The sequence below is a fragment of the Schistocerca gregaria genome, chromosome 11 (genome assembly GCF_023897955.1).
Source record: "Schistocerca gregaria isolate iqSchGreg1 chromosome 11, iqSchGreg1.2, whole genome shotgun sequence".
Taxonomy (NCBI): Eukaryota; Metazoa; Arthropoda; class Insecta; order Orthoptera; family Acrididae; genus Schistocerca; species Schistocerca gregaria.
The window spans coordinates 94,174,002-94,189,324 of NC_064930.1; the positions used below are offsets into that span (position 1 = coordinate 94,174,002).

At 40.3% G+C, this 15,323-nt stretch overlaps 1 protein-coding gene across 2 annotated transcripts in view; it reads right to left on the reverse strand.

Annotated features, from left to right (window-relative positions):
• LOC126294962 (ankyrin-3-like) overlaps window positions 1-15,323 on the reverse strand; it is a 136,721-nt gene that overhangs the window by 99,766 nt on the left and 21,632 nt on the right. The window contains exon 6 of one of the 2 annotated variants that reach the window (XM_049987187.1): window positions 4,983-5,445. The exons of the other annotated variant lie outside the window; for it this stretch is intronic. Coding sequence (XP_049843144.1) covers window positions 4,983-5,445 — 463 coding nt within the window. The remainder of the gene's footprint in view (window positions 1-4,982; window positions 5,446-15,323) is intronic. 2 annotated transcript variants of the gene reach the window in all.

Sequence of the window (15,323 nt, forward strand, 5' to 3'; positions counted from 1 at the left end):
TATATTAGCCCCCAAAATAATAATTATCTTATCAAATGTATATTGCATTGCCCATACTAAATGAAATTCCAGACTATATTTGTCACACTTTTTTTTCTGAAGATTACTTAACTGTCTAATTATGCTGATAAATCTGCCTTTGTGAAGTAATCAGAAAAAAATATTTCTACTTCTTTTTTGTAAAGTAATTAGTTAGATTGGTTTTATTAAGCTGAGTAATCTTTTCATTAAAATGTGTTGTGATGAGATAGTTACACAGCTGTGTTAGAATATTTGTGTGTTCAGGTTTCGTAACAAGACTGGTTAACTCATTTTCAGAATACTTTTTTGTAACTGCAACATGACGAGTAAAAGGATCTTTTGAATCTACTAATCTTTTATCTTTAAAATTACTGTATCCTTCAGTTACCTAAAAAATAGTACATAATTCCTTATGAAATTGCCTACATAAACTTTCTACTTCTGGATAATTTTTTCCTTCTAGTTCATTTTTTATGTTTCCTAGATTAATTTTTCCAATATTGTAGCACCTTCAGGCTGCAGTAGCTTATTACGAAAAATTAAATTTAAAATATCAGTTTCAAAACAAATAAACATAAGTGATTACAAGTAAATTCGTTTTAATTCTGTTTCCTTTCAGTGTTATAAGTCATTTCTTCCCAAATAATTTACCAATTCTTTCGCTATATTACCACCAAATGTATGGAAAACAAAATTCATATTTCTGATTTATAATAACAAATACACTGGGTACCAACATGATCAGATGTATCTAAATTAACTATTCCACATTTAGTAATTTTTGAATTAGTTGATAATTCTTCAGTGATGAATATACCACAAAAGTATTTCATACTTCATTCCTTAGCAAGATTTTCTATATTTAATTGACTCAATGGGGTTTCGACAGAAATCGATTATGGTTTTGCAATTTTTTTCTCTTTTCTCATTCCAGCACCAGATTTCTTTTCAGTTGCCCTGTTATGTCTTTTTTGTTCTTCAAATTCTTTGTCAGTTTTCTTTTCATTTGCTACTACATTTGCAATGGTTGCAGCACCACAGCTAGTGAACTAGTAGTTGCTAGATATGGTAATGCAGCCAATAGTAATGATGAAAATCCTCCTTCATGTTTTCTTAATCCAGAACCTTCTTTATCAAAATACAGGGTGATTCAAAAAGAATACCACAACTTTAAAAATGTGTATTTAATGAAAGAAACATAATATAACCTACTGTTATACATCATTACAAAGAGTATTTAAAAAGGTTTTTTTTCACTCAAAAACAAGTTCAGAGATGTTGAATATGGCCAACTCCAGACACTCTAGCAATATCACATCGATACTCCAACTCGTTCCACACTCTCTGTAGCATATCAGGTGTAACAGTTTGGATAGCTGCTGTTATTTCTCGTTTGAAATCATCAATGGTGGCTGGGAGAGGTGACCGAAACACCATATCCTTAACATACCTCCATAAGAAAAAATCGCAGGGGGTAAGATCAGGGCTTCTTGGAGGCCAGTGATGAAGTGCTCTGTCACGGGCTGTCTGGCGGCCGATCCATCGCCTCGGGTAGTTGACGTTCAGGTAGTTACGGACAGATAAGTGCCAATGTGGTGGCGCTCCATCCTGCTGAAATATGAATTGTTGTGCTTCTTGTTCGAGCTGAGGGAACAGCCAATTCTCTAACATCTCCAGATACTGTAGTCCAGTTACAGTAGCACCTTCGAAGAAAAAGGGACCAAAAAATTTTATTGGCTGAAATGGCACAGAAAACGTTCACCTTAGGCGAGTCACGTTCATACTGAGTTGCTTCCCGCGGATTCTCAGTGCCCCACATACAGACATTGTGACGGTTGACTTTCCCGTTAGTGTGGAAAGTTGCTTCATCACTAAACACAATCTTTGAAACGAAAGATTCATCTGTTTCCATTTGAGCAAGGATAAAATCACAGAAATCGATTCTTTTAATCTTATCAGCTGCAGACAGTGCTTGAACCAATTTCAGACGATAAGGTTTCATAACTAACCTTTTTCGTAGGACTCTCCATACAGTTGATTGTGGAATTTGCAGCTCTCTGCTAGCTCTGCGAGTCGATTTTCCTGGGCTGCGAACAAATGCTTGCCGGATGCGTGCTACATTTTCATCACTCGTTCTCGGCCATCCAGAACTTTTCCCTTTGCACAAACACCCATTCTCTGTAAACTGTTTATACCAACGTTTAATACACCACCTATCAGGAGGTTTAACACCATACTTCGTTCGAAATGCACGCTGAACAACTGTCGTCGATTCACTCCTGCCGTACTCAATAACACAAAAAGCTTTCTGTTGAGCGGTCGCCATCTTAGAAAAAGCTTTCTGTTGAGCGGTCGCCATCTTAGCATCAACTGACGCTGACGCCTAGTCAACAGCGCCTCAAGCGAACAAATGTACAACTAAATGAAACTTCATAGCTCCCTTAATTCGCCGGCAGATAGTGCTTAGCTCTGCCTTTTGTCGTTGCAGAATTTTAAATTCCTAAAGTTGTGGCATTCTTTTTGAATCACCCTGTACATTCAACAATGTTTTACACAATGGTCATACCTAATGCAATAAGTAATTTTCCTAAAAAAATTTTATTTCTCTTTTTTTTAGGATCCATAATATTTAATTTTTCATTGTTTATTGTAATTTTAATGGATTTTGGTTTAGTCTTGCAACTAGGTACCGATTTGTAATCAATACTGAAGTTATTGACTGGAATTCTTTGAGATTCTGAAGGTGGCAGCGGTAAAATACAGGGAGCATAACGCTATTTACAATTTGTACAGAAACCAGATGGCGGTTATAAGAGTCGAGGGACATGACCTGGAAGCAGTGGTTGGGAAGGGAGTGAGACAGGGTTGTAGCCTCTCCCCGATGTTATTCAATCTGTATATTGAGCAATCAGTAAAGGAAACAAAAGAAAAATTTGGAGTAGGAATTAAAATCCACGGAGAAAAAATAAAAATTTTGAGGTTCGCCGATGACATTGTAGTTCTGTCAGAGACAGCAAAGGACCCAGCAGGGCAGCTGAACGGAATGGACATGGTCTTAAAGGAGGATATAAGGTGAACATAAACGAAAGCAAAACGTGGATAATGGAATGTAGTCGAATTAAGTTTGTGGAAAGAAGTGCGAGATGGGCGCTGTTGCAAACACATTTCACCAAAAAGCACTAAGCGTTTAGGCACGGCGACAAAACTTTTCGAAGGCTAAAGACCCCTCTACACGGCTGTGCAAAGAGTTAGGGGTCGTCTTGTCACCGACCACTGCTTGCCGTAGCCCTCGCCACTAAGCGAGAGGCTGGCTGTGCCTACAAGCACATTTACAGAGTCCACATCGCAATGTTGCGTGATGGACGGAACTGCTATTGGCGGGTCGGTTTGCAAATACTGCCCTACGTTCTATATAGTAGCAGTCCTACAGTTTGATGTTCACAGAAACGGACTGAGTACCGAATACGCTTCCCTAAATAAGTATATTATTGAGAAATCGAAGATTCTAATACTAGAGAACATTTCTATCATCGCAAATGTCCCGCAGACGTGTTTGTCCCATATTGGGCAGTGACTTCGAGAGAGTATGTAGATATACAAATCGCGCCGATATGTGGTACAGCTTTGCGATGTCGGCTGTTGAAACAAGACGAATGGCACGTTTAATTAGAGGAATTAAAAATGACAACTGTTGTGTTCGTGGTCATTCAAAAACAAAATGCGAAGTTGTTTTAATATATACCAAGAATGTGAAACAGACTACGGTAGAATTTCGAGATGTAAGACGCTGGAGGAATATTATTAGCATGTTGCCAACAGAGTGCACGTGATCCGTTTGTCGAGGCGAACACAAAGCCATGAAGAGTATAAGGTTTGCGCTTGTAGCCCGGTTATTTAAACACGATCGGACAGATATCCGCCATTTGGACGCTTTCATCACTGCTTCACCTGTACGATTCTATGTGTGTCACATTTCGTTTGCGAGGTTTGACATATGTTTATTCTAGATTGTGTTGACAGTTGAACTCTATCCCCTGCCTCAGTTACAACTTAAGTTCTTTGCACAGTTGTATTTTATTGACAAAAGGTACACACCAAAATATTACGTTAATCTAAATTGATTATATTACTGCTTCTGGTCATTTCATCAATTGTTTTTCGACAAGCAAAATTTTGAATTTTAAACAGGTTTATGGTACGTTGCCATTATATCAGCAACTGTAAGATAGGTTGTAGGTATACTTCGTAGTAAGCAGAAATCCTGATTGGCAACTGAGACTGCTGAAATTGTTTTATTGTCTATCCCCTTTATCTGCATAGCAATTCCACCAAACATTACAAGCGCTATGGGGTTTTTTTCTTTTTGATTGGAGTAGCACTCATGTCTCGTGTGATGTATCATCTAATTTTGTGATATGTTTGCTTAAGTTTGTAACGTTTCTCCATCAGTTCCGGCGTTGATGCAGACTTTATTAATCAGATAACGTCGGACGTTGTTTCAGACAATGTACAGGGATTCAACCAGGTGACATCTTTGACAGCCACCATTTTACCATTGGCGCACTGAAAAAAGAATGACTGAGTTTTTCTGTCAAAATATGAGTGCCTGATGAAGACATCACATAATTGCATTCACGTAAGTTATTTGAACATTATATGCACCAACAGAAACTTGAGTATCACGGAGGGATTGGCAATGAATGGCGTATTTTTCAATTGCTGTTGGGTTTTGTAGAGCTAGCTCAAGAAATATTTTTCAGACTGTTTCCACTAGAAAGGTTACTTACATTAGTTTGCAGTAATCGCCTGTCATCACTCTTGTTGTGTTACTAGAGCAGTTATATCTCTATGAAATGATAGGTCCAAATGAATAACAATAGAATTAATATTTTTGTGTTGCTTATTTTAAACTGTCTCACTCTAGGGCTGTAGAACTGAAAGCTTCATGTTAGCAACTGCACCAGTCTCTGATGGTTGTTCTTCCTGGCATGCTGACGGGGGGTATTCCCTTCATCGTCCCTAGCCTCCGTGTTGGCTCCAAACTCTAGCAGTACAGTTGCCACCTGTAGGTGGCCTTTGTATGCCGCCCAGTGCAGCGGCGTCCACCCCCATAGGTTCTTGGCGTTGGCGTCAGCAGAGGACCTCATCAGCAGTCGCGCCACAGCTGTGTGGCCAGCAGTTGCAGCTGAGTGCAGAGGTGTGTTCTGCCTGACATTCCTGGCAGCCACCTCTGCTCCGCCGCCCAGCAGACACCTCGCAGCTTCCAGGCGGCCCTCCCACGCTGCCCAGTGCAGAGCGGTCCTCCTGTCCCCGTCCATCGCTCCCACGTCTGCCCCAACTGCTAGAAGTGCCCTCAGCTCTTTCATTTTTCCCTCCTGAGCTGCCTCGATGAGCCTCCTGCCTTTCTCCTCTCGAGAAAGGTTCCTGCACAGGTGATGGAGATCATTACGCTTTAATATTACACAACCCACCCACCCACCCTCCCACCCACCCACACATACACACACAAACAAACAAACAAAATGAAGAAAAATTAGAGATGTCAAACTGTGAGCTGTGGGAGACCCCCCAGTGATAAACTGTACATCTACAAATCTTCCTTCTGTAGTATAGAGCACATTAAAAATTCAGTATATAAAGCAGACCTCATCCACTTTCCATTAAAAATTCCTACATTTCTTCTCTCAACTAAATCGGCTATCACATTTTTTTCATAATTAATTCCAAACTGTAATTTCGTTTGCTTTCAGGATTTTATTGTTAACTCCTGAAGCGTACACATAAAACACCCAGCACCACACCTGTGTGTCCAGAAATCCATTCTGACACTAAAAAGGAAGTACACGAAACTAGTCTTGCCTTTAGGTACTTAAAGATAATTTCCTCACAATGCAGCAAAAATCTGAGTCCAGTTATATGTAAATTTCTCAATACATCATCACTAATTAAAGAAAATTAATTTTGTTCGAAATAACCAGTCCAAAATATTTCATATATAACAATGGCTGTATGTCAACTCTCCCTCCATCCACAAAAACACACTATACATGTCCTGCTACATGCAAATTAACACATGTTCAACTCCAAAAAGCATTCACCAAAGGAAGATTCATGCACACCTTGACAGTCATACATGCAAAATAGCACAGACACGTTCACACCAGGGTAGGGACAGGAAAGTGCACATGTGCCCCATTCACCCCCTTCCTCCTCTGGTTGCTGTGTACACCATCCCATCAGCAAAACATGTGGACTCTGAGAGTAACTCAACATTTCATGTATCTCCATAACCCAGCCTTATCACCCTGAAATCACTGTGTACCTCACTGCAATAAGTCTGATAGACAATATCTACATTCTGATATCACGAGTCTTGTGTTACATGTGGTGAGAAGTAAAGCGCAGCAAATTATTTGTGAATCAAAGGCAATTAAGAACAAAGTCGTTTGCTCATTCTACCAGGGGGTGAGGAGGGGGGGGGGGGGGGAGGATGTGAGGGATGTTACAGTTGAAAAACCCAACATGTGACAACCAAAGACTCACTTTCTTTTAGTATAAATGTCACATCTAAATACAGATGACGATGTGATTAATTCACCTGGAAACGCGTTAGAACAAAGAAATGGATTATCAGCTCATACAGTTCACATACTCATAAAGGGTATTAGTATTGTGAGTGTGAATTGTGAAGAACCGTGCAGTAGCAATGCCTGGAAGCACCTGAAACACCCACAGTCCTCGCCTATGTGTGGCCTCTGTGGAGGTGATGCACCTTTGACTGTTCTGGAATGTGCGCCAGTTTACATGTAGGCACAGTCTGACATGGAGTGCTAACAAAGAAGTGACAGATGTCGATGCCACCTGTGCTGAGCCTACAAATGTGGGTCAAACAGTGAACTTTGGGATCGGACACTCTCATATGGAGCAACAAAGGTGATTCAAATACAGACATCCATGGCTGTGTCTACCACCAGTGCTGTTCTAATTGTAATCAGCTCCAAACCGGTTCTGATCAGTGACAATGGTAGACACTGTGTCCTGCATGTTCTTTCACCACTATTGTGAACTTTCTTTGACCAGAACTTGTATTAGCAGCTCATTGCCTCATCATCATTTCTATTGTAAGGACCGCATGCTCAGCTTGTGCCCTAGAATGGTGAGTCTACGTTTCGTGTTCTGGGTCATTGGTATACGAATTTCTGTGCTTCTAACTGCCTGTAAAGAGGAGGGGTGAGTCTCTGAGGAGGTGTGGCATGAGACGGCGTGCCACACTGTCTGATGAGTGGCATTCCTCCCACTGACAGCCCCTGATATGATGAAACATTTGTGGACTGGGCGTCGAATAATCAAATGTATAAATAAGAAGACATTCTCAAGACCTGTGTTACAACACGTTTCAGTTTCTCAATTTTATCAACTCCATCATTTCGCTCATAAACTACACACATACCAACATCACTGACAAGAACAGCTTAGTCGAAATGCTGGAGTTTTACCAACAATCAGCTTGTAGATACTACTCAGCCACATTTGAAGTACTGTATGTGAAATTTATAAAAAGTGGATGAAATTTACGATTTAGTTAGAAGAACTATAAGGCAGTAACTAAAAAACTTGCACTTCACAGTTTTTAATCTTGTGGGCCTGGAAAAAACTTCTCTTCTCATTTTTCACTGTAACATTTCTTTCCTCTTTCTCTACTGGTGTAAAAAATTATAGAAAGTTTCATTAGATCATAGCTGGCAGCACTAAGAGCCTAACGCCAAAATATCTTTCAATCATGATGTTTTCAACATGAGAAAACGTATCTTACATGAACAAAAAGTAAGTGAAATTAACTAAATACACTGAAATGAAGTGATATCAGTCAAAACTGGTCAGATAAGATGAACCAGCAATGTAAAGTAACTGTGGCAACAAATGAAAAATGGTACCAGGCCAGCACTAGAATCCTGATTTCCTATTTAGTGCCAGTACTCACGTTACCCATTTCTTTCAATCTTTCACACTGACAGATAATGATAAGGAGTCTTTTATTCCTGAAGCACAAGTGTCTTCTACTTTCCATTCCATTATTTAAGATTGACAGCTCCAGTTTGGTTCAAGATTGTGTCTCAATTCGATATGCATGTCACTTGCTCAGTAATTTTTTTGTCATTCAACTCTGTACAGCTTTTAGTCTATTAAACATCATTGGCTTTATTGCAGGCGTGGACTTCATAAAATGCTGTGCAATTTCTCTCTGACAGTGATGGTATCAATAATTATGTTGATCAGAAAGCCTTTCCTATGGGGCTACAATGTCATGAAGAGACGTTTGACTATAGAATTGTCTTTGTTGTGAAGTATTTTCTTGTCTTCTGTGATGTCTGGCACCATTGCTTGAGCTCCAATATATGCCTCAAGTACCAGCAGTATTTCTGCGTGTTGTAGTACTAAAGACAGGCCTGAATGTGTTGCCACATCACACTAACCAACATACCATTACCTGTGTTCAATTAGCAAATGAGGTTGGTAGTGGAATGACTGCTGTTGAAAATATTTTAAATTACTCATGACATATACATTCATAAAGATTACCGTTTTTGCCTCATGAAAATTTCTTGTATCGTGGTCTTTCGTCGTCGCATGCATTGCCTTAGATTTATGCTCCAAGTTAACTGAAACCATGGTCCACAGTCATGTTAAACTAGTTCATGTTTAGGCCTCTAATAATCACGCCTAAGACTTGGGGTGAGATGTTTTGCAATCAATTTTAGGTCTTGCCTTTTGGACATACGTTGTTAAAATTTCTTTTGTTTTTCACAGATCTTGCTTCTTGTTGATCAGAAAACTGATTTCATGTGCATATTCCTGACATATTGTTGTCATGATGGAAACATCTTGGCTACAGAGACTGATAAAATATTTTTTTCTGGCATGCTGTGGTACTCATTTGTGTATTGCATCACTGTTCATCTGATTTTGTGTTTTTCATAATCTAGACTACCAACGTATCCAAATTTAGAAATGTGGTTGCTGTGTCAAAAGTTGCCCATATTTATGCAAAAGCTTGTCTCAAATAGCGCTAGTGAAGCAGAGTGATCTGAGAAGGTACCTGGCCACTTTTCTGAGTCCTATGTTTGTGGACAAGAAACACACACTATCACACACACGCTCTCCTCTCTCTCACACCCAAACACAATCTCACACACACTCTTTCACTCTCCCTCTCTCTCTTTCTCTCTCTCTGTCACACACATAAACACACACACACACCACACACACGCACACACACACACACACACACACACACACACACACACACACACACACACACACACACACACACACAGTAGCACAAACATTATGACCATCTGCATAACAGCTTGTTGGTTCATCTTTGGAACAAAATGTAACAAAAATTCTTCATGGCATGGATTCAATAAATCCCTAGCAGGTTTCTGGGAGCTTATAGTTATCAACTCACAGGTCACAGAACTCTCGTAAGTAACAGGCTGGTGGTTTGTGGACATGGAGCTGGTGCACCACATGTGTTCCATTGGGAGCGGATAAGGCAATTGTTGTGGCTGGGACATCAACCCGACTTCACCACAGGTCCCATAAGAAGCTCAGGTAAATGTCCCCCATTTCATACTGCTCCCCATAGCTGTATCCATGCACATTCCATGTTTACAGAAGCTGTCTGCTGGCTAACAGCTTATCCAGACGCAACCATCAATGAAGTGGTAACTAGGAGTGTGATCCATTCGCCCATGTGGTACATTTACATTGATCTATTGTCTGACCTGTGCACAATGCAATTTTAACTCAAGACTTCATTTGGTCTGTTTTGAAACTGAATCCCTTGTTCCACAATATTCACTGAACAGTGTGCTCAAAAACACTTGTGCCTGCCTCAAAATTGTACTCTACTCAACAGATCTGCCAGAGATAAGCTCCAACCTCCATATTCTATGATTGGACCAGGATATAGAACACTTTCTTATCTACTCATGGTTTCGCTATCCTTCAGATGCTTTCCATAGATGCTCAGGATAGAATCATGCAAACAGCCAATGAGCCCCAACAATTCTGAAACGCCCCTTCACATGTGCCAGACTATAACAATCTGCTGTTTGTCATTTAGATCAGTGGAACTCTCAGTTTCTGGTTCATACCATCACAACAACGATTACCCACTCATCTCTGCTCTGCTTCTTAACACTTTCACCACCATGTCATGCGCCCACAACACAGCCAGGTGGCAGTGGTCATGTTTTGGCTCCTCAGTATACATACAGATCTTATCCGATCTAGTCCTGCCTTGGGCGCATATTAAGCGTAATGGTGGTGTAAAATCCATTAAGAAAAGTTATTAATTATTTATTAAAACTTAAGTTTGACTTCTAGTCGACTTCACAATTCACACAATCAAAATGACCCCCCCCCCCCCTTTTAGTATGAGAGCACAAATTAACTATGTTTTCTCTAAAGGAACTGTTCCCACTAATTCTGTTTTCTGTAAAATTACTCACTGAAAACATACCTTTGAACTGCGCCATTATACCTCTCCCATATTTTAAACCTGTGGATGTTTTACAGTTTACTCTGTTTTTAAACAAATCTGCAGTTCTATTCACGTCATTAACAATATGCCCACTTTATACTGCCATGTACACAAGCAAATGTGCAACACCGAATGACAATTCGCTCTGGTGTTAACGTTATATGTGCGTGGGCAAACTGCATTAAGTCACATTCGGTTTGCATTCACTTCGATTTGCGTGCATTTGTGTTTGTTCTTTTTTTTTTCGTCATCAGTCTACTGACTGGTTTGATGCGGCCCGCCACGAATTCCTTTCCTGTGCTAACCTCTTCATCTCAGAGCAGCACTTGGAACCTACGTCCTCAATTATTTGCTTGACGTATTCCAATCTGTCTTCCTCTACAGTTTTTGCTCTCTACAGCTCCCTCTAGTACCATGGAAGTCATTCCCTCATGTCTTAGCAGATGTCCTATCATCCTGTCCCTTCTCCTTATCAGTGTTTTCCACATTTTCCCTTCCTCTCCGATTCTGCGTAGAACCTCCTCATTCCTTACCTTATCAGTCCACCTAATTTTCAACATTCGTCTATAGCACCACATCTCAAATGCTTCGACTCTCTTCTGTTCCGGTTTTCCCACAGTCCATGTTTCACTACCATACAATGCTGTACTCCAGACGTACATCCTCAGAAATTTCTTCCTCAAATTAAGGCCGGTATTTGATATTAGTAGACTTCTATTGGCCAGAAATGCCTTTTTTTGCCATAGCGAGTCTGCTTTTGATGTCCTCCTTGCTCCGTCCGTCATTGGTTATTTTACTGCCTAGGTAGCAGAATTCCTTAACTTCATCTATTTCATGACCATCAATCCTGATGTTAAGTTTCTCGCTGCTCTCATTTCTACTACGTCTCATTACCTTCGTCTTTCTCCGATTTACTCTCAAACCATACTGTGTACTCATAAGACTGTTCATTCCGTTCAGCAGATCATTTAATTCTTCTTCACTTTCACTCAGGATAGCAATGTCATCAGCGAATCGTATCATTGATATCTTTTCACCTTTTATTTTAATTCCACTCCTGAACCTTTCTTTTATTTCCATCATTGCTTCCTCGATGTACAGATTGAAGAGTAGGGGCGAAAGGCTACAGCCTTGTCTTACACCCTTCTTAATACGAGCACTTTGTTCTTGATCGCCCACTCTTATTATTCCCTCTTGGTTGTTGTACATGTTGTATATGACCCGTCTCTCCCTATAGCTTACCCCTACTTTTTTAAGAATCTTGAACACCTTGCACCATTTTATATTGTCGAACGCTTTTTCCAGGTCGACAAATCCTATCAACGTGTCTTGATTTTTCTTTAGCCTTGCTTCCATTATTAGCCGTAACGTGAGAATTGCCTCTCTCGTGCCTTTACTTTTCCTAAAGCCAAACTGATTGTCACCTAGCGCATTCTCAATTTTCTTTTCCATTCTTCTGTATATTATTCTTGTAAGCAGCTTCGATGCATGAGCTGTTAAGCTGATTGTGCGATAATTCTCGCACTTGTCAGCTCTTGCCGTCTTCGGAATTGTGTGGATGATGCTTTTCCGAAAGTCAGATGGTATGTCACCAGACTCATAGATTCTACACACCAACGTGAATAGTCGTTTTGTTGCCACTTCCCCTAATGATTTTAGAAATTCTGATGGAATGTTATCTATCCCTTCTGTCTTATTTGACCGTAAGTCCTCCAAAGCTCTTTTAAATTCCGATTCTAATACTGGATCCCCTACCTCTTCTAAATCGACTCATGTTTCTTCTTCTATCACATCAGACAAATCTTCACCCTCATAGAGGCTTTCAATGTATTCTTTCCACCTATCTGCTCTCTCCTCTGCATTTAACAGTGGAATTCCCGTTGCACTCTTAATGTTACCTCCGTTGCTTTTAATGTCACCAAAGGTTGTTTTGACTTTCCTGTATGCTGAGCCTGTCCTTCCGACAATCATATCTTTTTCGATGTCTTCACATTTTTCCTGCAGCCATTTCGTCTTACCTTCCCTGCACTTTCTGTTTATTTCATTCCTCAGCGACTTGTATTCCTGATTTTCCCGGAACATGTTTGTACTTCCTCCTTTCATCAATCAAGTGAAGTATTTCTTCTGTTACCCATGGTTTCTTCTCAGCTACCTTCTTTGTACCTATGTTTTCCTTCCCAACTTCTGTGATGGCCCTTTTTAGAGACGTCCATTCCTCTTCAACTGTGTTGCCTGCTGCGCTATTCCTTATTGCTGTATCTATAGCGTTGCTCATGTTCCTGTTATAAAATAGGAGAATAGTGGAAATTACGTGGAATTGGAGAGACTATAAAAAAATACAGAAAAATGTCACTACTTACAAATGTCAGGGTGTGGTCTATGCTGTTGTCATGTAGTGTTGGTATTAACAAACAGACCTAGAGTGACATTGTTTGTTATTAACAAATAGACACATCCTCCCCCTATGCTGTCCAGCTGCAGAGTAACCTCTCCCACGCAAGTGTCTCAGGCATAAAAGATGAAGATGTGGAGGGGGTGCGTGGTCCTCATTGGCCCAGAGGGGAGGTGATTCCCCTGGGTGACCTTGAACAGTTCCCAGTGTTTTCCCAGGGAGGGGGGCGGGAGGGAATTGGGGATGCTATGAACTCAAGTGTGTAACCAGGCACCAGATGTCATTATCTGTAAGCTTAAGGTGAGGTCGAAATGTCATCCAGAACCAACAATGTATCCCTATCGGCATGGTTTAAGGAAGTGTCCCTTACATAAACAGTAATGTGAGTGATATGAATTAAATATGCTGGAAAGAAATGAATGGGTCATTCACGATTAAATACATGAAGATGCACTGAAATTAAATATGACAGCATAAACGAGTCAGATATTGTGAACCTGCAATGTAGTGAACCCATGATGAAATTTGGGCTACACCAACACTAGAATCGCGATTTGCTGTAGAGTGTGGGCACTTAACAAACTGCTGTCCTCACTCCTGTATTATGAGTGTTTTTGACCTTAAGTCCTTTAGTGTAAGGATGATTGATCCAATTTGGATGAACGATGTATTTACATTCAATGTGCATATCAGTTGCTCTGGTGGTCAAAGCTGTTTTTCCCCTTATCCAGTTCCATACAGCACTGTCCGCGTTAAATGCCATTATGGGCGCTGGAGACGTGGACTCACGACGATTCTCTACAGCTGGTCTCTGATAGCGATTATTTCATTTATTGTGTCCTACCTGCTGGCTTTTATTTGCGTGGTCAGCTTGGCATTCCTTATAGTATTCCTTGTTAATAAGTGGTGTCCACGTAATGCAGTCACATCCTGTACAGTTGGTGATTTAATTAGCCTTCGTTGAACGAGACGTCTCGCTTGTCCAGTGCTGTAAATAGGCAGTTGCATAGGGAAATGTGGTTGTTGTGCGCACATTAGCATTCTTGTACTGGGGACATTGCCACACATATTAAGCAACACAGTGTTGCCTGTGTACTGTAAGCGAACGTTGTGGGCAGTGGAGGGATTGATGATGCTTTATGGCTACAAACATTAGTTAAATTATGCTCCAGAATGGCTGAAACTCCAGGTTACATTAAACCGGTTTAGTTTTGGTCTATTAATAGGCACACTTAATTCCGTGATCTGTAATTTTATATGATTCATTTCCACTTCTATCGTTTTGACATATATTATTAACATTTGTATGGTTTTCCACAAATCTTCTTTCTTGTTAATACACAAACTGATTTCATGAGTATATTTCTAGCACATCATTTTCATCCTTGAAACCTGTTGCCCCTGTAATGTTTTTACTGTCAGTTGGCTTTTATTGTGGAGACGTTATCCATTACAATGTCATACATCATATTTACCACCTTTTTACGGGTGAAACAAAAATAGACATTGCCAAATCCACAAATTGATTGCTAGCTTAGATTTATTCATGAGATAGAAAATATCTTTGCATGTCTGTTAGTCAGCCATGCTCATAACTGTAGCTGAACTGTGTTGGCAAGGGCTTAGCTTCTGTCGCAGTAGAAGTTTTAGTTTCTTGTTTACTAGGAATCCCATAATTCGTAATCCGCATAACATATTTTACTGGATGGTCATCTTCCACAGTAGCTATTATAATAAACTATTATTAGTTCCTCAAACTTAATCTTATTGCAATTACACAGCATTTTTCACGCTTTTGACTTTCATCTATGAAGTTTCCATTCATTATCTTCTCCCAGTTCGTTTCTGTATAATGACTTTGTACCCCTCCCCGTACCACTCACATCCCTGCTAAACATGTGACTCATCTGCACTGATTTATATTCTCTCTCTCTCTCCCTCGCACACACACACACACACACACACACACACACACACACACACACACACACACACACTAGCAAATAGATTTGAAAACCTGCATACTTGCTTGTTGGTCAGCCTTTGCAGTACAGCAGGCCTACAATTACGATTCTGTGTGGCATGGGTTCGGCACGTCCTGCGTAGATGCATGCAACGCCGTAGAATTCCCACAAAGAACGGCTCACAGAGTACGTGAAAGAACTTGCCCTCCTTCTAACAGCCGTGTACCGCAAGTCTCTACAGGAACGGAAGGTTCCAAATGATTGGAAAGGAGCACAGGTAGTCCCAGTCTGCAAGAAGGGTCGTCGAGCAGATGCGCAAAACTATAGACCTATATCTCTGACGTCGATCTGTTGTAGAATTTTAGAACATGTTTTTTTGCTCGAGTATCATGTCGTT